Below are 23,799 nucleotides of genomic sequence, written 5' to 3'. Positions count from 1 at the left end.
ATAATACAGGAGGTAACTCAGGATCAGTAATGTAATGTATGTACACAGTGGCTGCACCAGCAGAATAGTGAGTGCAGCTCTGGAGTATAGTACAGGAGGTAACTCAGGATCAGTAATGTAATGTATGTACACAGTGACTGCACCAGCAGAATAGTGAGTGCAGCTCTGGAGTATAATACAGGAGGTAACTCAGGATCAGTAATGTATGTACACCGTGACTGCACCAGCAGAATAGTGAGTGCAGCTCTGGAGTATAATACAGGAGGTAACAGGATCAGTAATGTAATGTATGTACACAGTGACTGCACCAGCAGAATAGTGAGTGCAGCTCTGGAGTATAAGGCAGGAGGTATCTCAGGATCAGTAATGTATGTGCACAGTGACTGCACCAGCAGAATAGTGAGGGCAGCTCTGGAGTATAAGGCAGGAGGTATCTCAGGATCAGTACAGGATCAGTAATGTACTGGTGGTGCACTACAATCATTGCGCAAAAAATGGTGCACTACAGTCAATAAACTAAAAATTGTGCCCTACAGCCTTTGCACTGCAGGCAGCATGCTACATTCGGTGTACTGTACAGGCAGTGCACTACATTTGGTGCACTATAGGTGGTGCACTATAGGCAATATACTATAGGCGATGCACTACATGCGACACACTATATTCGGTGCATTTCAGGCGGCGCACTACATTTGGTGCACTATAGGCGGCGCACTATAGGCAACATACTACAGGTGATGCACTACAAGTGGCACCCTATATTTGTCACACTATATTTGATGCACTATATACTACAGGTGGTGCAGTACATTCGGTGCACTACAGGCGGTGCAGTATATTTGGTGCACTACAGGCAGCGCACTATAGGCGCACTATAGACGGTGCAGTATATTCGGCGCACTATATTCGGCGCACTATAAGCGGTGCAGTATATTCAGCGCACTACAGGCAGTGCAGTACATTCGGTGCACTACAGGTGGTGCAGTATATTTCGTGCACTACAGGCAGCGCACTATAGGCGATGCAGTATATTGGGTGCACTATAGGCGGTGCAGTATATTGGGTGCACTATAGGCGGTGCAGTATATTGGGTGCACTATAGGCGGTGCAGTATATTCGGTGCAGTATATTCGGTGCAGTATAGGCGTTGCAGTATATTCAGTGCACTACATGCGGTGCAGTATATTGGCTGCACTATAGGTGGTGCAGTATATTCGGTGCAGTATAGGCGTTGCAGTATATTCAGTGCACTACATGCGGTGCAGTATATTGGGTGCACTATAGGCGGTGCAGTATATTCGGCGCACTACAGGCGGCGCACTAAGGTAATATACTACAGGCGGCGCACTATATACTACAGTCGGCGCACTAAGGCAATATACTACAGGCGGCGCACTAAGGCAATATGCTACAGGCGTCACACTATATACTACAGGTGGCGCACTATATACTACAGTCGGCGCACTAAGGCAATATACTACAGGCGGCGCACTAAGGCAATATGCTACAGGCGTCACACTATATACTACAGGTGGCGCACTATATACTACAGTCGGCGCACTAAGGCAATATACTACAGGCGGCGCACTAAGGCAATATGCTACAGGCGTCACACTATATACTACAGGTGGCGCACTATATACTACAGTCGGCGCACTAAGGCAATATACTACAGGCGGCGCACTAAGGCAATATGCTACAGGCGTCACACTATATACTACAGGTGGCGCACTATATACTACAGTCGGCGCACTAAGGCAATATACTACAGGCGGCGCACTAAGGCAATATGCTACAGGCGTCACACTATATACTACAGGTGGCGCACTATATACTACAGTCGGCGCACTAAGGCAATATACTACAGGCGGCGCACTAAGGCAATATGCTACAGGCGTCACACTATATACTACAGGTGGCGCACTATGTACTACAGGCGGCGCACTATGTACTACAGGCGGCGCACTATGTACTACAGGCGGCGCACTATATACTACAGGCGGCGCACTATGTACTATAGGCGGCGCACTATATACTACAGGTGGTGTGCGCTGCAGCTTGTGCTGTGCTTGGAGCTGTCAGTGTCAGGAATACTGAGCGGATTCCTTTGCCTTTGAGGTGTGCGCCCCCCGCCGGGCGCAGAGTTTGGGGATTCGCAGCTGGTCGCGTCTTCAGTGAAGGACACATCCGTTGCCATTACGTGGCAGCACGTGGCAGCGCTCGCCATTGGTCGGCGCCGGCCCTTGAAGCTGTCATTATCCGGCGTGAATCCTTTGTGCAGCGGATGGCCGGCGGTTCTGTCATCTCGTGTCCTGTAGTTTCTCTATCACTTGGAAGGATGCGACGCGCGGGATGAAGTGTAATGGGCTCGGACGCACACCGCGCCGGAGATGAAGCCGCCGCAGACCGTCTCACCGTCACACCTTATTTATCCCACAACTGATTAGTTTCCCGGGACCGTGTCCTTGTGATTACAGTGATTATTCTGCGGGGGCCGGGGGAGGGACCCCCGCCGCAGTCACTCTAATGGAGGAGGGGGGCATTATCCGCAGATTGTAGTAGCACTAAGGAGCAGCGCTGTGTGCCGAGACACCGCGGCTACGGTAATGGAGGAGGGGGCAGCACGGCCATAATCACTGGAGACATCAGGAACCGGGAACGGCTCCAGGATTTCAGCTTTCAAACTCTGATCGGACGTTTCTTACATTTTTATATGACCCAATCACCGCTAAATCCAGAACCAGACACTGAATCACAGGGTTCATGCCCAAATAATCAGTCTTCATGATCTTCCCCAGGAGTCACAGCAGACCCCCTCTTACCCCAGGAGGCACAGCAGACCCCCTCTTACCCCAGGAGTCACAGCAGACCTCCTCTTACCCCAGTAGTCACGGCAGACCCCCTCTTACCCCAGTAGTCACAGCAGCCCTCCTCTTACCCCAGGAGTCACAGCAGACCCCCACTTACCCCAGGAGTCACAGCAGACCTCCTCTTACCCCAGTAGTCACGGCAGACCCCCTCTTACCCCAGCAGTTACGGCAGCCCTCCTCTTACCCCAGTAGTCACAGCAGACCTCCTCTTACCCCAGGAGTCACAGCAGACCTCCTCTTACCCCAGGAGTCACAGCAGACCTCCTCTTACCCCAGGAGTCACAGCAGACCTCTTTTTACCACCACTGTGACAAACTAAATGAAACTGCAGCGTGGTCTCTGCTTTGTGGACTTATAATAGACTCTGTATTTAGAGGGGATGGTTTGGAGCCGTTATTTGGGGAGTCTGGTCTGTAGTCTATATTTTGTATCTACATTTTGGGGTCTGTATATAGGGATTCTGGTCTGTGGTCTGTATATAGGGATTCTGGTCTGGGGTCTACATGAGTGAGTGTTTAGGGGTGTCTGGGATCTATATTTATGGGGTGCTGGCCTGGCGTTTGTATACAGGGGGCGTTGGCTCAAGGTCTTTATACAGGGGGTTGACCCAGGGTCTGTATACAGGGTATACTGGCCCGGGGTCTCTGCACAGGGGGTGCTGCCCCGGGGTCTGTATACGGGGGGCTCCTGCTCATGGTCTGTATACGGGGGGCTCCTGCCCGGGGTCTGTATACGGGGGGCTCCTGCCCGGGGTCTGTATACGGGGGGCTCCTGCCCAGGGTCTGTATATGGGGCGGGGCGCTGGCCCGGGGTCTGTATACAGGGGGCGCTGGCCCAGGGTCTGTATACAGGGGGCGCCGGCCCGGGGTCTGTATACGGGGGACGCTGGCCCGGGGTCTGTATACAGGGGGGGCGCTGGCCCGGGGTCTGTATACAGGGGGGGCGCTGGCCCGGGGTCTGTATACAGGGGGGCCCTGGCCCGGGGTCTGTATATGGGGGGAGGGGGATTTTACGGGAACATTCTGCACTGCTCAATAATAAATGTGACACCGCAGCCTGGTGAAGTGCTAAAACACAGGCCGCGGCTGCATTCCCTGCGCTGCATTATTGATGGCGACACCCGTCCTGCCCGCTGACGCCACTTGGGGGCGCTGTCGCTCCGGCGCAGCCATTAGGACACTTCCCCGGTGTTCTGTCGTTTTCCTCGGTGAAATCTGTGAATATTATTTTTCGGGGAGCGGCGGAATATTCATTTATTATAATGGCAGCGCAGACAGACGCTCCGCCGTATTACTGCTCATTTTCACCTGTAATTCTCTGTCACCGGCGCCGTCTGGAGCTGCTCCGACAAGTCCTGAGAAATCCTCACAAGCCACAAGTCCTTGAGCTGTCCTCGTCTTCTGGGAAAGCTGGGTGCAGAGGTGACGTGGGGTATCACCCAGCTTTCCCAGGAGCAGATATAATGAAGGCTATGCTGGACAGATTCCTGATCTGAGGCTTCCTGGGGTCACATTTGATCCTCGGGCCGGTGTCGTGTCTGGCGCGGCTCTTCTCGCCCCGGTCAGTCATGATGGATCCGTTTTTCTTGCTGGTTTTTCCTCTCGCTGCCGTCCGGTCGCTCGTTCAAGGTTTCCGGCGCAGTGATGTATAGCGCAGGTGAAGGTCCGCACCGGATGAGATATATCCACGGCCTCAGGAACCGCTGCCAGCGGGCGGCCGACGGCGGACTCTGTAAATCACCGGCACCAGGGAGGCGAGGTCCGGACGGGGCTCGCACAGATCCTAGTGTCTGTGCTGAGGTTTTTTGTTTTTTCCACATCTTGAGTTTCAGCCACTTTTTATGGGGATTTTTAATTTATAACATTGACATCAGGCGTCTTCTGGGGGCGACATGTTCTGCGCCCAATATAATCCTGCGAAAGACCCACGATAACGCCACGGAAATGCTACACAACCACCCACGGGAAAGAAGACGTGGTGCAGACGAGGTGCTGGGGTCTGTACACCCCCCTCCCCCTCCCTCCCATGATAGAAAACAACGACCCACGGGAAAGAAGACGTGGTGCAGACGAGGTGCTGGGGTCCGTACACCCCCCCCCCCTCCCATGATAGAAAACAACGACCCACGGGAAAGAAGACGTGGTGCAGACGAGGTGCTGGGGTCCGTACACCCCCCTCCCTCCCATGATAGAAAGCAACGACCCACGGGAAAGAAGACGTGGTGCAGACGAGGTGCTGGGGTCTGTACACCCCCCTCCCCCTCCCTCCCATGATAGAGAACAACGACCCACGGGAAAGAAGACGTGGTGCAGACGAGGTGCTGGGGTCTGTACACCCCCCTCCCCCTCCCTCCCATGATAGAGAACAACGACCCACGGGAAAGAAGACGTGGTGCAGACGAGGTGCTGGGGTCTGTACACCCCCCTCCCCCTCCCTCCCATGATAGAGAACAACGACCCACGGGAAAGAAGACGTGGTGCAGACGAGGTGCTGGGGTCCGTACACCCCCCTCCCTCCCATGATAGAAAGCAACGACCCACGGGAAAGAAGACGTGGTGCAGACGAGGTGCTGGGGTCTGTACACCCCCCTCCCCCTCCCTCCCATGATAGAAAACAACGACCCACGGGAAAGAAGACGTGGTGCAGACGAGGTGCTGGGGTCCGTACACCCCCCCCCCTCCCATGATAGAAAACAACGACCCACGGGAAAGAAGACGTGGTGCAGACGAGGTGCTGGGGTCCGTACACCCCCCCCCCTCCCTCCCATGATAGAAAACAACGACCCGCGGGAAAGAAGACGTGGTGCAGACGAGGTGCTGGGGTCCGTACACCCCCCCCCCTCCCTCCCATGATAGAAAACAACGACCCACGGGAAAGAAGACGTGGTGCAGACGAGGTGCTGGGGTCCGTACACCCCCCTCCCTCCCATGATAGAAAACAACGACCCACGGGAAAGAAGACGTGGTGCAGACGAGGTGCTGGGGTCCGCACACCCCCCTCCTCCCCCCCACCTGATAGAAAGCAACGGCCCACGGGAAAGAAGACGTGGTGCAGACGAGGTGCTGGGGTCCGTACACCCCCCTCCCTCCCATGATAGAAAACAACGACCCACGGGAAAGAAGACGTGGTGCAGACGAGGTGCTGGGGTCCGCACCCCCCCCTCCTCCCCCCCACCTGATAGAAAGCAACGGCCCACGGGAAAGAAGACGTGGTGCAGACGAGGTACTGGGGTCCGTACACCCCCCCCCCCTCTCTCCCATGATGGAAAACAACGACCCACGGGAAAGAAGACGTGGTGCAGACGAGGTGCTGGGGTCCGTGCACCCCCCTCCCCCTCCCTCCCATGATAGAAAACAACGACCCACGGGAAAGAAGACTAGGTGCTGGGGTCCGTACACCCCCCCTCCCCCATCGTCTGATAGAAAACGACAACCCGCGGGAAAGAAAACCTAGTATACACGAGGTGCTGGGGTCCGTACACCCCCCCCCCACCACCTGATAGAAAACAACGACCTGTTGGAATGAAGACATAATGCAAACGAGGTGCCGGGGTCCGTATCCCCCCCACCTCCTCACAGATAGAAAAGGGCAGGGTGGTGGTTTGGAGGAGAGAGCAGGGGGGGGGTGATTAACAGTAGAATGGAGGGCGAGGAGAGAGAGGTGGAGGATGGAGGGAGAGGAGAGAGGTGGAGGATGGAGGGAGAGGAGAGAGGTGGAGGATGGAGGGAGAGAGGTGGAGGATGGAGGGAGAGAGGTGGAGGATGGAGGGAGAGAGGTGGAGGATGGAGGGAGAGGAGAGGGGAGAGGTGGAGGATGGAGGGAGAGGAGAGGTGGAGGATGGAGGGAGAGGAGAGGGGAGAAGTGGAGGATGGAGGGAGAGGTGGAGGATGGAGGGAGAGGTGGAGGATGGAGGGAGAGGTGGAGGATGGAGGGAGAGGTGGAGGATGGAGGGAGAGGTGGAGGATGGAGGGAGAGGTGGAGGATGGAGGGAGAGGTGGAGGATGGAGGGAGAGGTGGAGGATGGAGGGAGAGGTGGAGGATGGAGGGGGAGGTGGAGGATGGAGGGGGAGGTGGAGGATGGAGGGGGAGGTGGAGGATGGAGGGGGAGGTGGAGGATGGAGGGGGAGGTGGAGGATGGAGGGGGAGGTGGAGGATGGAGGGGGAGGTGGAGGATGGAGGGGGAGGGGGAGGATGGAGGGGGAGGTGAGGATGGAGGGGGAGGTGGAGGATGGAGGGAGAGGTGGAGGATGGAGAGGAGAGGGGAGAGGTGGAGGATGGAGAGGAGAAGGGAGAGGTGGAGGAGGGAGAGGGGAGAGGTGGAGGATGGAGGGAGAGGGGAGAGGTGGAGGAGGGAGAGGTGGAGGATGGAGGGAGAGGAGAGAGGTGGAGGAGGGAGAGGAGAGGAGAGGTGGAGGAGGGAGAGGAGAGGAGAGGAGAGGTGGAGGAGGGAGAGGAGAGGTGGAGGATGGAGGGAGAGGACAGGAGAGAGGTGGAGGATGGAGTGAGAGGAGAGGTGGAGGATGGAGGGAGAGGAGAGGAGAGAGGTGGAGGATGGAGGGAGAGGACAGGAGAGAGATGGAGGATGGAGGGAGAGGACAGGAGAGAGGTGGAGGATGGAGGGAGAGGACAGGAGAGAGGTGGAGGATGGAGGGAGAGGACAGGAGAGAGGTGGAGGATGGAGGGAGAGGAGAGAGGTGGAGGATGGAGTGAGAGGAGAGGTGGAGGATGGAGGGAGAGGAAGGAGAGAGGTGGAGGATGGAGGGAGAGGAGAGAGGTGGAGGATGGAGTGAGAGGAGAGGTGGAGGATGGAGGGAGAGGAGAGGTGGAGGATGGAGGGAGAGGAAGGAGAGAGGTGGAGGATGGAGGGAGAGGAGAGAGAGGTGGAGGATGGAGTGAGAGGAGAGAGGTGGAGGAATGGAGTGAGAGGAGAGGTGGAGGATGGAGTGAGAGGAGAGGTGGAGGATGGAGTGAGAGGAGAGGAGAGAGGTGAGGATGGAGGGAGAGGAGAGGAGAGAGGTGGAGGATGGAGGGAGAGGACAGGAGAGAGGTGGAGGATGGAGGGAGAGGAGAGGAGAGAGGTGGAGGATGGAGGGAGAGGGACAGGAGAGAGATGGAGGATGGAGGGAGAAGGACAGGAGAGAGGTGGAGGAAGGAGGGAGAGGCAGGAGAGAGGTGGAGGGATGGAGGGAGAGGAAGGAGAGAGGTGGAGGATGGAGGGAGAGGAGAGAGGTGGAGGATGGAGGGAGAGGAGAGGAGAGAGGCTGTGGGGAGCGGTGCCTCCTCCTGTCACTTTTCCATCTGCACTTCGGTTCGCGAGCTCCGTCCTCGGGGGTCACCTTCCTCTGCGGTGTCACATATTGAGGCGCAGTCCGGTCAGTTGCTCTCTTTCGTCTTGTCTCTGTGTCCCGGATTAATTTAAAGCTTGGTCTGGGGTTTATTAGAGGAGACGTGCGCAGGTGGAGCAGAGCCGGGACAGCAGAGTGATGCGCGGCCTCCATCGCAGGGCGCCAAGGTGACCCCTCACTCATTGTGTACCGCGGACTGCTGCTGCGCTCAGCTCCGGTAATACAGGGGGCACTTAGTGTTTCTCACATAGACCGAAGTGTGAGATCACCAGAGCAGACACTGAACAAGCAGGGGCTGCTGGGAGAGTTCTGCTCTGCAGCTGCTGAATTCATCAATTTGCCTGATTTTAATGATCTCCGTTCAGAGTTGCGAGGTTTACTGTCATTTAACCCTTTCAGTCTCGCTGCATCTCAGCAGATGGGGAGGTCACAATGGGGTGTAAGGGGTTAATTCTGGCACCCGTTGTCGGACCCCCTCTGATGTTGTCCCCCCCATGTCTTTCAGATACGTCCGGATCGTGGGCACCCACAACACCGTCAATAAAGTCTTCCATCTGGTGGCCTTCGAGTGCATGTTCACCCACAAGACCTTCATTCTTGAGCGGGGGCTGATAGGTAAGACATAACGGGGGTCTCCCATATACTCCTATGGCCTGTGTTATACGGATATTTGGGGGGGGTGACATTGGAGCACAGACGAGGGGCAGCCTCCGTGGAAAGCACAAAGCTGGAGGTCACTGCTCATCAGTCTGCTGAAATGGAGCAGAGCTGTGGTGTAAAGCAAGGGGGACAGACAGCATCAATCTCCACCTCTGATCAGACAATAGGAACACAGCTGCAGTGTAAAGTGTGGTGGTTCGAATGGAGCACTTTGATTCTGTTGTAGGCTGTCGTGTGATCTGCAGAGGCAGTTATTCCTCCAGAATCATCCAATAATGCCCCTCCCCCTATATAGATCACTAGCAGCTGGGGCCATTTTCATTTGAGCAATATGTGATATATATATATATTAGACAAACAGAACAGGAAAGAGCCAGACAGGGAAAGACAGAAAGAGACGGGTAGTGACAGACAGAGAGACAGACGGGAAAAGAGACCTGTCTCGTTCCCTCTCTTTCCCTGTCTGTCTCTTTCCCTCTCTTTCCCTGTCTCTCTTTCCCCTTTTTCCCTCTGTCACTTTCCCTGTGTCTGTCTCTTTGTCTGTCTCTTACCCTGTCTCCTTCCCTCCCTTTCCCTGTCTGTCTGTTTCCCTGTGTCTGTCTCTGTCTCTTTGTCTGTGTCTGTCTCATAGCCTATGACGCTCTCAGGGTCCAGCACCCGCCGCTGCCCGGGATAGTAACTGTCTCTCTATTTCTCTCCCATTCTCTGTCTGTCTCCCCCTTTGTATATATCTATCTGTCTCTCTCTTTATCTTTGTCTGGCTGTTTCTTTCCCTGTCTGTCTCTGACTGTCTCTGTCTCCGTCTGTCTCATCTCTTTCCCCTGTCTGTCTATCTATCTCTGTCTCTTTCCCTGTCTGTCTCTTTCCCTGTCTGTCTCTTTCCCTGTCTGTCTCTTTCCCTGTCTGTCTCTTTCCCTGTCTGTCTCTTTCCCTGTCTGTCTCTTTCCCTGTCTGTCTCTTTCCCTGTCTGTCTCTTTCCCTGTCTGTCTCTTTCCCTGTCTGTCTCTTTCCCTGTCTGTCTCTTTCCCTGTCTGTCTCTTTCCCTGTCTGTCTCTTTCCTGTCTGTCTCTTTCCCTGTCTGTCTCTTTCCCTGTCTGTCTCTTTCCCTCTCTCTTTCCCTGTCTGTCTCTTTCCCTCTGTCTCTTTCCCTGTCAGTCTGTCTCTTTGTGTCTGTCTCTTACCCTGTCTGTGTCTGTCTCTTTCCCCTGGCTGCATTGTGACACGCCAACATTCCATATAAGGGCGTGGCTGCGCATTCTTCTGAAGTTCTGGCTGCACTGTGGCTCCCAGCTCCATTCGCTTTAATGGAGGCAGGTTTTTTGGTGATTAACTGTAAAGCGCGGGGTTAAAATTTCCCCTCAAAACATAGCCTATGACGCCTCTCGGGGTCCAGAAGTGTGAATGTGCAAAATTTTGTGGCTGTAGCTGCGACGGTGCGGTTGGCAATCCCGGACATACACACACACATACATACATACATACACACACACATACATACATACGGACATACACACACACATACACACATTCAGCTTTATATATACACACTAGCTGTACTACGCGGCTTCGCCCGGGTCTAATAACTGCTGTTAACAAAATAGAATGTATTAACATTCCCGGGATAGAATGTATAAATAGAATGTATTAACGCCCGGGATAGTCACTGTCTCTCTGTTTCTCTCCCCATTCTCTGTCTGTCTCCCCTCTGTATATATCTCTCTGTCTCTCTCTCTATCTTTCTCTGTCTCTTTCCCTGTCTGTCTCTGACTGTCTCTGTTCTTCTCTCCATCTGTCTCAATCTCTTCCCTGCCTGTCTATCTATCTCTTTCCTTGTCTGTCTATCTCTGTCACATTCCCCTGTCTGTCTCTTTCCCTCTCTTTCTCTGTCTCTTTCCCTCTCTTTCCCTGTCAGTCTGTTTCCCTGTGTCTGTGTGTCTGTCTCTTTGTCTGCCTCTTTACCTGTCTGTGTCTATCTCTTAACCTGTCTCCTCTCTTTCCTTTCAGTCTGTCTCTTTGTCTGTCTCTTTTTTGTCTGTCTCTTACCCCTGTCTATGTCTGTCTGTCTCTTATCCCTGTCTGTGTCTGTCTCTTTCCCTGGCTGCATTGTGACACGCCAACATTCCATATAAGGGCGTGGCTGCACATTCTTCTGAAGTTCTGGCTGCACTGTGACTCCCAGCTCCATTCGCTTAATGGAGGCAGGTTTTTTGGTGATTAACTGTTAAAGCGCGGGGTTACAATTTCCCCTCAAACATAGCCTATGACGCTCTCGGGGTCCAGAAGTGTGAATGTGCGAAATTTTGTGGCTGTAGCTGCGACGGTGCGGTTGGCAATCCCGGACATACACACACACATACATACATACATACATACACACACACATACATACATACGGACATACACACACACATACACACATTCAGCTTTATATATACACACTAGCTGTACTACGCGGCTTCGCCCGGGTTAATAACTGCTGTAACAAAATAGAATGTATTAACATTCCCGGGATAGAATGTATAAATAGAATGTATTAACGCCCGGGATAGTCACTGTCTCTCTGTTTCTCTCCCATTCTCTGTCTGTCTCCCCTCTGTATATATCTCTCTGTCTCTCTCTCTATCTTTCTCTGTCTCTTTCCCTGTCTGTCTCTGACTGTCTCTGTTTCTTTCTCCATCTGTCTCAATCTCTTTCCCTGCCTGTCTATCTATCTCTTTCCCTTGTCTGTCTATCTCTGTCACTTTCCCTGTCTGTCTCTTTCCCTCTCTTTCTCTGTCTCTTTCCCTCTCTTTCCCTGTCAGTCTGTTTCCCCTGTGTCTGTGTGTCTGTCTCTTTGTCTGCCTCTTTACCTGTCTGTGTCTATCCTCTTAACCTGTCTCTCTCTTTCCCTTTCAGTCTGTCTCTTTGTCTGTCTCTTTTTGTCTGTCTCTTACCCTGTCTATGTCTGTCTGTTTCTTACCCTGTCTATGTCTGTCTGTTTCTTACCCTTTCTGTGTCTGTCTCTTTCCTTGGCTGCATTGTGACACGCCAACATTCCATATAAGGGCGTGGCTGCGTATTCTTCTGAAGTTCTGGCTGCACTGTGGCTCCCAGCTCCATTCGCTTTCATGGAGGCAGGTTTTTTGGTGAATAACTGTAAAGCGCGGGGTTAAAAGTGTGAGTGTGCAAAATTTTGTGGCTGTAGCTGCGACGGTGCGAATGCCAATCCCAGACATACACATACATACGCACGCACGCACGCACACACCCTTACACACATACACACATTCAGCTTTATATATTAGATTGATGACCTCCCCCCCCCATCCCCCGACACCTGTAGGAGATGTCCCATGATGCATTACTTCCTGGTGCTGTGGGCGGAGTTGAGCGGTCACTGGCCTCACAGCCCTGTCTGACCTATGGACGGAATGTTACAGATGTGGACAGTGGTCGTCATGGAGATGAGCATAAACTGTTACAATGTAGCCTGCAGGTGTATCACTGACCACAGGGGGGCGCTGCGGACCGGCCCTGTATAATGCATTACTGCTTCTGTGTCTTCCAGTTCCCGCAGAGAACGTCGCCACCATCGCAGAATGTGCCAGCGTCATCGAGGGCGTGAGCCGCAGCCGCAACGCTCTGCTGAACGGAGACACCAAGAATTACGACTGGGACTCGGGGTACACCTGCCACCAGCTGGGGAGCGGAGCCATCGTCGTGCAGCTGGCACAGCCCTACATGATCGGCTCTATCAGGTAATGTCTGCAGAACATCACACCCATATCTGCTGCGATAGTCACAGGGCTGCAAAGCATTTCACTGCTGCTATAGCTAATGGACTGCAGAGCATCTCACTGCCGTCTGCTGCTATAGTCACAGGGCTGCAGCGCATCTCACTGGCTCTGTTGGTATAGTCACAGGACTGCAGAGCATTTCACTGCTGCTATAGCTAATGGACTGCAGAGCATCTCACTGCTGCTATAGTCACAGAGCTGCAGAGCATCTCACTGCTGCTATAGTCACAGGGCTGCAGAGCATCTCACTGCTGCTATAGTCACAGGGCTGCAGAACATCTCACCACTGTCTGCTTCTATAACTACAGAACTGCAGAGCATCTCACTGAAGTCTGCTGCTATAGTCACAGCTGCAGAACATCTCACCAGCCACCATAGCAACTATGGAACGTACACTGTGTGCAGAATTATTAGGCAGATGAGTATATTGATCACATGATACTTTTATACAAGTCGTCCTACTCCAAGCTGTATAGGCTGAGAGCCAACTACCAATGCGGTAAATCCGGTGATGTGCCTCTCTGTAATGAGGAGGGGTGCGGTGTAATGACATCAACACCCTATATAAGGGGTGCGCAATTATTAGGCAACTTCCTTTACTTTGGCAAAATGGGTCAGAAGACAGATGTGACAGGCTCTGAAAAGTCCACAATTGTGAGATGTCTTGCAGAGGGATGCAGCGTCTTGAAATTGCCAAACTTTTGCAGCGTGATCACCGAATAATCAAGCGTTTCATGGCAAATAGCCAACAGGGTCGCAAGAAGCGTGCTGGGCAAAAAAGGCGCAAAATAACTGCCCATGAATTGAAGAAAATCAAGCGTGAAGCTGCCAAGATGCCATTTGCACCAGTTTGGCCATATTTCAGAGCTGCAACGTTACTGGAGTATCAAAAAGCACAAGGTGTGCCATACTCAGGGACAGGCCAAGGTAAGGAAGGCTGAAAAAACCACCACCTCTGAACAGGAAACATAAGATAAAACCTCAAGACTGGGCCAAGAAATATCTGAAGACTGAATTTTCACAGGTTTTATGGACTGATGAAATGAGAGTGACTCTTGATGGGCAGATGGATGGGCCAGAGGCTGGATCAGTAAAGGGCAGAGAGCTCCGACTCAGACGCCAGCAAGGTGGAGGTGGGCACTGGTATGGGCTGGGATCAGCAAAGATCAACTTGTGGGACCTTTTCGGGTTGACGATGGAGGAAGCCCAACTCCCAGACCTACTGCCAGTTTCTGGAAGATAACTTCTTCGAGCAGTGGTACAGGAAGAAGTCACTATCGTTCAAGAAAAACATGATTCTCATGCAGGACAATGCTCCATCACATGCATCCAACCACTCCACAGCATGGCTGGCCAAGTAGAGGTCTAAAAGATGAAAAATAATGACATGGCCCCCTTGTTCCCCTGATCTGAACCCCATAGAGAACCTGTGGTTCCTCATAAAATGTGAGATCTACAGGGAGGGAAACAGTCCACCTCTGGGAGCAGTGTCTGGAGGCTGCGGTGTCTGGAGGCTGCGGTGTCTGGAGGCTGCGGTGTCTGGAGGCTGCGGTGTCTGGAGGCTGCGGTGTCTGGAGGCTGCGGTGTCTGGAGGCTGCGGTGTCTGGAGGCTGCGGTGTCTGGAGGCTGCGGTGTCTGGAGGCTGCGGTGTCTGGAGGCTGCGGTGGCTGCTGCATGCAATGTTGAGCGTAAACAGATCAAGCAATGACAGAATCTATGGATGGAGGCTGCTGAGGGTCATCAGAGAGAAAGGGGCTATATTGGGCACTCATTTTTTGGGTATTGTTTTTGCAGTCAGGAATGTTTATTTCTAAATGTTGTGCAGTTATATTGGTTTCCTGGTGACAATAAACAAGTGAGATGGGAATAGATTTGGTTTTTATTAAGTTGCCTAATAATTCTGCACAGTAATAGTCACCTGCACAAACAGATCCTCCTAAGAAGCCAAATCTAAAACCCCTCCAATTGCCAAAATATTAACCCCTCCAACTGCCAAAATATTAACCCCTCCAACTGCCAAAATATTAACCCCTCCAACTGCCAAAAATATTAAGCGCTGATATTTGAGTCTTTTGGGCTGATTGAGAACATAGTTGTTGATCAATAATAAAAAAAATCCTCTAAAATACAAGTTGCCTAATAATTCTGCACACGGTGTATGTGAATTCTGCTGTGCGGTGTGATATCCGGCGCTGGCGGTGGGATAACCTCCTCCTGACGTCTGGTGTTTATGTCCATCATGTCCGTTGCGGGTGCGTGGAGCTGTGTACACAGCCGCGACCACAGTGAGCGCCAGCCACTGCTGATTAACCTGTTAAATGCTGCTGTCAGTCACTGCTGGTGGCGATATGTTTTTGGTCCCAATAACAATCCTTGTGCCCATCGCCCCCCACGAGGACAAAGGATCAGACAATCGCGGCTTCATCAGGACTGAAAAATGTTATTAAAAAGAAGAAAAAACGTTTTAAAAATATGAAAAATAAAAAATTCACTCTTTGTTCCCCAATAATAATAAACTAAAAACAAAATAAAAATGAAACCTGTAAGATAAAAAATTAACCATTGAGGTGAATGAGTTACAGGGAAAAAAAATCGAAATCACAATCGCCGCAAGTGCGCCAGAAACGACTGGAAATAGGAGAGGAACATAGAAAAGCGCAAAAATGCAAATGATCTGTGTCAGGAAGGGGTTAATTGTGCGGTAATGGTGGAATGTGCGGCCACTGTATAATCACCGGCCGGTGTGTTATAATTACCAGATATTAGGTAACCGCCCGTCCCGGGTATACCGTAATAATAATGTAATAACCTCTATAATCGCCGGCCTGTAATGATGGCGGCCGCCGGTCACGTGACTCTGGGCCGCGCACATCTGCCGCAGAAGGTCCGACGCTCCTGAAATCTCCTTTTACCGGAGATTTAGTGCAGGACGTGTCCATTATCCGCGGCCGGCGGACAGCAAGCACTTACAGAACGCTGCTCCCCGGGATAAGTGGCCGCATAAAACGCTGCTCCGACTCCGCCAATCCCGGGGATAAAACGTGCCACTATAATGAATGGAAATAGCGGGATTTATATCACTCGTACTTTATAGCTCAGTGTTGTGGAACGCTCCAGCAGATAATGGCGGAGAACGAAACCCGGACCCGGCACAGCCAGGCATCCAGAGCTGCCGAGGGGGTCACTAACCTCTGTAGTCAGGCGTTACATAGGACTGCAGGTGACATCCACTACATTATATGTAATCCGAGAATTATCACTGTCATCTGTGGTGTTACATAGGACTGCAGGTGACATCTACTACATTATCTGTACTCAGATATCGCTGTTATCTGTGGTGTTACATAGGACTGCAGGTGACATCTACTACATTATCTGTACTCAGATATCACTGTGTTATCTGTGGTGTTACATAGGACTGCAGGTGACATCTACTACATTATCTGTACTCAGAGATACCACTGTGTTATCTGTGGTGTTACATAGGACTGCAGGTGACATCTACTCCATTATCTGTACTCAGATATCACTGTGTTATCTGTGGTGTTACATAGGACTGCAGGTGACATTACTACATTATCTGTACTCAGAGATATCACTGTGTTATCTGTGGTGTTACATAGGACTGCAGGTGACATCTACTACATTATCTGTACTCAGAGATATCACTGTGGTGTTACATAGGACTGCATGTTGTATCCTGGGATCAGCACAACATTCAGTCACTGACTCTTCTCCCCCCGGTGTTTTGCCTTGTTGCTTCCTCTCTTGCTCTTCCTCCCTGTCCTCCCCGTCCTCCTCGTCCTCCCCTTCCTCTCCTTTCTCCCCCCTCCTCTCCCCCCTCCTCTTCCCCCCTCCTCTTCCCCCCTCCTCTTCCATCCTCCTCTTCCACCCTCCTCTTCCACCCTCCTCTTCCACCCTCCTCTTCCCCCCTCCTCTTCCCCCCTCCTCTTCCCCCCTCCTCTTCCCCCCTCCTCTTCCCCCCTCCTCTTCCCCCCTCCTCTTCCCCCCTCCTCTTCCCCCCTCCTCTTCCCCCCTCCTCTTCCCCCCCTCCTCTTCCCCCCTCCTCTTCCCCCCCCTCTTCCCCCCCTCCTCTTCCCCCCCTCCTCTTCCCCCCCCTCCTCTTCCCCCCTCCTCTTCCCCCCTCCTCTTCCCCCCTCCTCTTCCCCCCTCCTCTTCCCCCCTCCTCTTCCCCCCTCCTCTTCCCCCCTCCTCTTCCCCCCTCCTCTTCCCCCCTCCTCTTCCCCCCTCCTCTTCCCCCCTCCTCTTCCCCCCTCCTCTTTCCCCCTCCTCTTTCCCCTCCTCTTTCCCCTCCTCTTCCCCCTCCTCTTCCTCCTTTTCCTCCCCCTCCTTTTCCTCCCCTTCCTTGTCGTCCTCCGCTCTCTCCTTGTCCTCCTCGTCCTCTTCCTCCTCCTCGTCCTCTTCTTCTTACTCTTCTTCTTCCTCCTCGTCCTCCTATTCCTCCTCCTCTTCCTCCTCATCCTCTTCTTCTTCCTCCTCCTCCTCCTCTTCCTCGTCCTCTTCCTCGTCCTCCTCCTCGTCCTCCTCCTCTTCCTCCTCCTCCTCCTCATCCTCTTCTTCTTCCTCCTCCTCCTCGTCTTCCTCGTCCTCCTCCTCGTCCTCCTCCTCGTCCTCCTCCTCGTCCTCCTCCTCGTCCTCCTCCTCGTCCTCCTCCTCGTCCTCCTCCTCTTCCTCCTCCTCTTCCTCCTCCTCCTCGTCCTCTTCTTCTTCCTGTTCTTCTTCCTGTTCTTCTTGCTCCTCGTCCTCCTCGTCGTCATCCTCATCGTCGTCATCCTCATCGTCCTCCTCTTCCTCTTCCTCCTCCTCCTCTTCCTCCTCCTCCTCCTCCTCCTCCTCCTCCTCCTCTTCCTCCTCCTCCTCCTCTTCCTCCTCCTCCTCCTCCTCCTCCTCTTCCTCCTCCTCCTCTTCCTCCTCCTCCTCTTCCTCCTCTTCCTCCTCCTCTTCCTCCTCCTCCTCTTCCTCCTCCTCCTCTTCCTCCTCCTCCTCTTCCTCCTCCTCCTCTTCCTCCTCCTCCTCTTCCTCCTCCTCCTCTTCCTCCTCCTCCTCCTCTTCCTCCTCCTCCTCTTCCTCCTCCTCCTCCTCCTCTTCCTCCTCCTCCTCCTCTTCCTCCTCCTCTTCCTCCTCCTCCTCCTCCTCTTCCTCCTCCTCTTCCTCCTCCTCCTCCTCCTCTTCCTCCTCCTCCTCCTCCTCCTCCTCCTCCTCCTCTTCCTCCTCCTCCTCTTCCTCCTCCTCCTCCTCTTCCTCCTCCTCTTCCTCCTCCTCCTCCTCCTCTTCCTCCTCCTCCTCTTCCTCCTCCTCCTCTTCCTCCTCCTCCTCTTCCTCCTTCTCCTCGTCCTCTTTCTCCTCTTCCTCCTCCTGCTCCTCTTCCTTGCCCTCGTCCTCTTCCTCCTCCTCGTCCTCATCCTCCTCCTCTTCCTCTTCCTCCTCCTCCTCCTCTTCCTCCTCCTCCTCTTCCTCCTCCTCCTCTTCCTCCTCCTCCTCTTCCTCCTCCTCCTCCTCCTCCTCCTCTTCCTCCTCCCCCTCTTCCTCCTCCTCGTCCTCGTCGTCCTCCTCCTCGTCGTCCTCCTCGTCGTCCTCCTCCTCGTCCTCTTCCTCGTCCTCCTCCTCGTCGTCCTCGTCCTCCTCCTCCTCCTCGTCCTCGTCCTCCTCCTCGTCCTCGTCCTCCTCCTCGTCCTCCTCCTCGTCCTCCTCCTCATCCTCCTCCTCGTCGTCCTCCTCCTCGTCGTCGTCCTCTTCCTCTCTTGCTCTTTTTCCTCGTCCTTCTCTTCCTCTCTTGCTCTTTTTCCTCGTCCTTCTCTTCCTCTCTTCCTCCTCATCCTCGCTCCCCCTATAGGCTCCTGTGCTCAGTGGCCGCTGTCGCTGTAATTGACATTAATTGGTGGTCTCATTAGCGCGGCCAGAGCCGGTGTGGTGTCACGGTGTAAACATGAGGGTGTGCGGGGGCGCTCGGCTCTGCTACATCCTGATGCATATGGAAAGGTTCTGCTTCAGCACCTCCCGGCTTGTTACATAATTGTACAGACCCCCCCCCGCCCCGGAGACGTGTAAATGAGAGGATTGTATGAAGTGATGTCTCTGGAGACCGCGGCCGACAACAAGAGAAAACAACTATGATTTATCTCACTTTGCTATTGTTTGTGTTATTTTCTGTTGTATTTTATTTTTATACAGTAATTTATCTTATACGCTTTTCGCTATCAGTAATAGATCCGTGCTGAATAATGCCAGATTGTCAGACGGGGCACATTTTCAGATTTTTTTTACTTTATTATAGATGGAGTTGTGACATTACATAAGAAAGGCTCATCTCATCTGTACTCAGTAACTTTAGTATCCTGAGGTGGACTTTGACAACCTCTCATCCTGTTCTTATGTAATTAGTGAACAGTGAACAGGATGAGAGGTTGTCAAAGTCCACCTCAGGATACTAAAGTTACTGAGTACAGATGAGATGAGCCTTTCTTATGTAATTAGTGAACAGGATGAGAGGTCGTCAAGGTCCACCTCAGAATACTAAAGTAACTAAGCAGAAATGAGATGAGACCGTTCTTATGTAATTAGTCAACAGTGAACGGTCTCATCTCATTTCTGCTTAGTTACTTTAGTATCCTGAGGTGGACTTTGACAACCTCTCATCCTGTTCACTATTGACTAATTACATAACAACGGTCTCATCTCATCTCTGATCAGTGACTTTTGAATTTATTGTAGATGGGATTGTAATAATCTGTCACATTGCAGGTAGTAGGATCCTAATAACATGGATGGCAAGTCTTGCATCTTTGCTGAGTAACATTAGAAATATATCTGGGACTGTGACAACCTCTTATCAATATTTATTGCTCTTTAGATATATTGGAATTAATAACTTCAAAGCAAAACTCATAACTTGGGGTTGTCGGCTCTTTGTCTCTATTCATCATCGTTAGTAATGTGTGACTTAATTACATGTCAAATCACTACTAATCATTCTAATTACATAGGATGGACTTTTGACAGCTCTTCCATCTCTACTAAGTAACTTTAGGAACATGGGTGGGTGTGACAACTTACCATTACTTATTGACACTAGTACATTGTTGGGGCATATTACTTAGTATTAAATTTAAGACTTTGCTAATATTAATTACATGGATGGAAAGAAAACAGGTCTTATTCCTCTGCTAAGTAACTTTAGTAACATGGGTGGGTGTGAAAGCTTACCATTACTTATTGACACTAGTAACTTTAGTAACATGAGTGGGTGTCATAACGTACCATTACTTATTGGCACTAGTAACTTTAGTAACATGGGTGGGTGTGACAATTTACCATTACTTATTGACATTAGTAACTTTAATAACATGGGTGGGTGTCATAACTTACCATTACTTATTGAAAGTAGTTACTTTAGTAACATGGGTGGGTGTGACAGCTTACCATTACTTTATTGACACTAGTAACTTTAGTAACATGGGTGGGTGTCATAACTTACCATTACTTATTGACAGTAGTAATTTTAGTAACATGGGTCAGTGTTAGAGCTTACTATTACTTATTTAAACTAGTAACTTAAGTAACGTGGGTGGGTGTAACAACTTACCATTATTTATTGACACGAGTAACTTTAGTAACATGGGTGGGTGTCATAACTTACCATTACTTATTGACAGTAGTAATTTTAGTAACATGGGTCAGTGTTAGAGCTTACTATTACTTATTTAAACTAGTAACTTAAGTAACGTGGGTGGGTGTAACAACTTACCATTATTTATTGACACGAGTAACTTTAGTAACATGGGTGGGTGTCATAACTTATTACTTATTGACACTAGTAACAGTAACATGGATGGGTGTGACAAGTTACCATTACTTATTGATACTAGTAACTTTAGTAACATGGGTGGATGTGACAACTTACCATTACTTATTGATACTAGTAACTTTAGTAACATGGGTGGGTGTCATAACTTACCATTACTTATTGACACTAGTACATTATTGGGCAGTGAGAGCCTGTCATATTACGCAGTAATAAATGTAATTACAAGGTTAAGGCTTACATTACACTTTAACTTCTACTAAGTAACTTTAGTAATATAGGTGGGGCGGTGACAGCCTCTTGTTACTCATTATTGGTTATACGGTTGAGCCTTTGACTATTCTGCATCCATACCCAGTACCTAAAGTAATGTGGGTGTAAAAATGACAACATCTCGTATTCCAAAGGGCGGAGCTTTCGTCTTATTGGTGGAGCTGTGAGAATCCTTCTTATTACTGATTGGCAGTAATTACTGGGACACTTTTGCTCAGTACCTTCAGTGCCGTGGGTGGTTCTGTGACCGCTTCCTATATCACTGTTATATGGAGGCACTGGGCCCCGCACACACTGTATATATATATCTGCCGGTTTATTTATGAGTGACGTTTCGTCCATCCTCATCAATTCCCTCCAGACTTTGGCTTGTGCGGAATATATTGTGAAGGATTAGAGATCGCACCGCAGCACTTGGCCCTTCTGTCTAATGTGACTTTCTGAATATTCATGGAGATAACTGGCAGAATCTTGGCCGGGACGAAGCTTACGCAGAATAAATTCACTCGGCGGTTAAACATGTCGCTCCCCGCAGACCTTCACATCTCGCCTCCTACGATCACACAAAGTTTTACACTAAACTCTATGGACAGTACGCCATCCTGCACCGGACGAGTGCTGATCGGTGGCGAGTGCTGCGCTCCGGTGCTCGGGGAGAAAAAATCGTTTTCAATATTGCAAACGCCCCTAGCTCGGAAACATTGTGCACTCTACACTTGTAGCCGGGGTTTATTGATGCAGCCGGTCGGCCCCGGCGTCCATTGTGCCATCACAGGAATGAAGGATGGGAATGGAGGGAGGCAATTTTGCACAATGGAGGGATGTCCTCTGCATCTGTTCACTGGAGAGAACGGTGACGGGCTCGGCCGCAGACAAGACCGCGGTTCTGAACTCGGGGCGCTCGTCTGACCTCCGCTCTACCTCCTCTATTCATCGCTGACCCATGATCTGACGCCATGTCACTCTCTGCTCCGTGACTCTTACCTCTCTGCTCCGTGACTCTTACCTCTCTTCTCCGTGACTCTTACCTCTCTGCTCCGTAACTCTTACCTCTCTGCTCCGTGACTCTTACCTCTCTGCTCCGTGACTCTTACCTCTCTTCTCCGTGACTCTTACCTCTCTGCTCCGTGACTCTTACCTCTCTGCTCCGTGACTCTTACCTCTCTGCTCCGTGACTCTTACCTCTCTGCTCCGTGACTCTTACCTCTCTGCTCCGTGACTCTTACCTCTCTGCTCTGTGACTCTTACCTCTCCGCTCCGTGACTCTTACCTCTCTGCTCCGTGACTCTTACCTCTCCGCTCCGTGACTCTTACCTCTCCGCTCCGTGACTCTTACCTCTCCGCTCCGTGACTTTTACCTCTCCGCTCCGTGACTCTTTCATCTCCGCTCCGTGACTCTTACCTCTCTGCTCCGTGACTCTTACCTCTCTGCTCCGTCACTCTTACCTCTCTGCTCCGTGACTCTTACCTCTCTGCTCCGTGACTCTTACCTCTCTGCTCCGTGACTCTTACCTCTCTGCTCCGTGACTCTTACCTCTCTGCTCCGTGACTCTTACCTCTCTGCTCCGTGACTCTTACCTCTCTGCTCCGTGACTCTTACCTCTCCGCTCCGTGACTCTTACCTCTCCGCTCCGTGACTCTTACCTCTCCGCTCCGTGACTCTTACCTCTCTGCTCCGTGACTCTTACCTCTCTGCTCCGTGACTCTTACCTCTCTGCTCCGTGACTCTTACCTCTCTGCTCCGTGACTCTTACCTCTCCGCTCCGTGACTCTTACCTCTCTGCTTCGTGACTCTTACCTCTCTGCTCCGTGACTCTTACCTCTCTGCTCCGTGACTCTTACCTCTCTGCTCCGTGACTCTTACCTCTCTGCTCCGTGACTCTTACCTCTCTGCTCCGTGACTCTTACCTCTCCGCTCCGTGACTCTTACCTCTCCGCTCCGTGACTCTTACCTCTCCGCTCCGTGACTCTTACCTCTCCGCTCCGTGACTCTTACCTCTCCGCTCCGTGACTCTTACCTCTCTGCTCCGGGACTCTTACCTCTCTGCTCCGGGACTCTTACCTCTCTGCTCCGGGACTCTTACCTCTCTGCTCCGGGACTCTTACCTCTCTGCTCCGGGACTCTTACCTCTCTGCTCCGGGACTCTTACCGCTCTGCTCCTGAGCAGTCTTCTGAGCTGTCCTTTATACTATGGGACAATGAGGCTGTAGAGCACAAATTGAGCATTTTTATTGAAATCCTATTGTATAAATGATTTTTATATAAAAATGTCTGTAAATAAAGAATTAAAAGCATTGAACGGTGTCAATTCAGGAGGACCCTGCTGCATGCAACAGCCTATACCTGTCTATTGCATCTCAATGTGATCTCGATGGGATTCCTGCAAACTTTACACTCAAAAGTAAAAGTGAATATAAGAATCTTTGTAATCTGTCTTATCAGAGAAATCTGCTTCTTTCTCCACTTATGAGCCACCTCTTCTTCGCTCAGATGACAGAGAGTAAATTCTAGCTGCCTATTGAAGTCTCCGGAGTAAGAAGTGAGAGTAGCAGGCAGGATCGGGGTGAGACGTGCAACGAGGCAGAGCATGCTGCATCTCTCTATTCAGTGTTTATCGCGTTCGGAGCTGGATTCACAGCTACACTGCTCAGTCCTGCTGTTTAATGTCCACCATGCTGTAACTTTCCAGTAGTCTCTCACCTTAGTGCTGGATTCACAGCTACACTGCTCAATCCTGCTGTTTACTGTCCACCATGCTGTAACTTTCCAGTAGTCTCTCACCTTAGTGCTGGATTCACAGCTACACTGCTCAATCCTGCTGTTTACTGTCCACCATGCTGTAACTTTCCAGTAGTCTCTCACCTTAGTGCTGGATTCACAGCTACACTGCTCAGTCCTGCTATGTTCTAGCCTCCACTTTGCTGCTTTCTAGTAGGTGTTTTATCTCGCCACATATTCACAGTCGCTGCTCAGCACTGCTGCATACTGTCCTCCATTCTGTGGCTTCAGCTTTAGTGTTTTATCTTGCTCCCAGAGCTGATTTCTCAGGTGC

The 23,799-nt window shown here is 51.5% G+C and overlaps 1 protein-coding gene across 1 annotated transcript in view; it reads left to right on the top strand.

Moving 5' to 3' along the window:
* The window catches only part of LOC142295878 (BTB/POZ domain-containing protein 9-like), a 101,576-nt gene that overhangs the window by 58,455 nt on the left and 19,322 nt on the right, over positions 1–23,799 (top strand). The window contains exons 7-8 of the mRNA XM_075338984.1: positions 8,721–8,830; positions 12,423–12,612. Coding sequence (XP_075195099.1) covers positions 8,721–8,830; positions 12,423–12,612 — 300 coding nt within the window. The remainder of the gene's footprint in view (positions 1–8,720; positions 8,831–12,422; positions 12,613–23,799) is intronic.

Source organism: Anomaloglossus baeobatrachus, chromosome 3, assembly GCF_048569485.1.
Source record: "Anomaloglossus baeobatrachus isolate aAnoBae1 chromosome 3, aAnoBae1.hap1, whole genome shotgun sequence".
Lineage (NCBI taxonomy): Eukaryota > Metazoa > Chordata > Amphibia > Anura > Aromobatidae > Anomaloglossus > Anomaloglossus baeobatrachus.
This window is presented reverse-complemented; position numbering and strand designations above follow the sequence as displayed.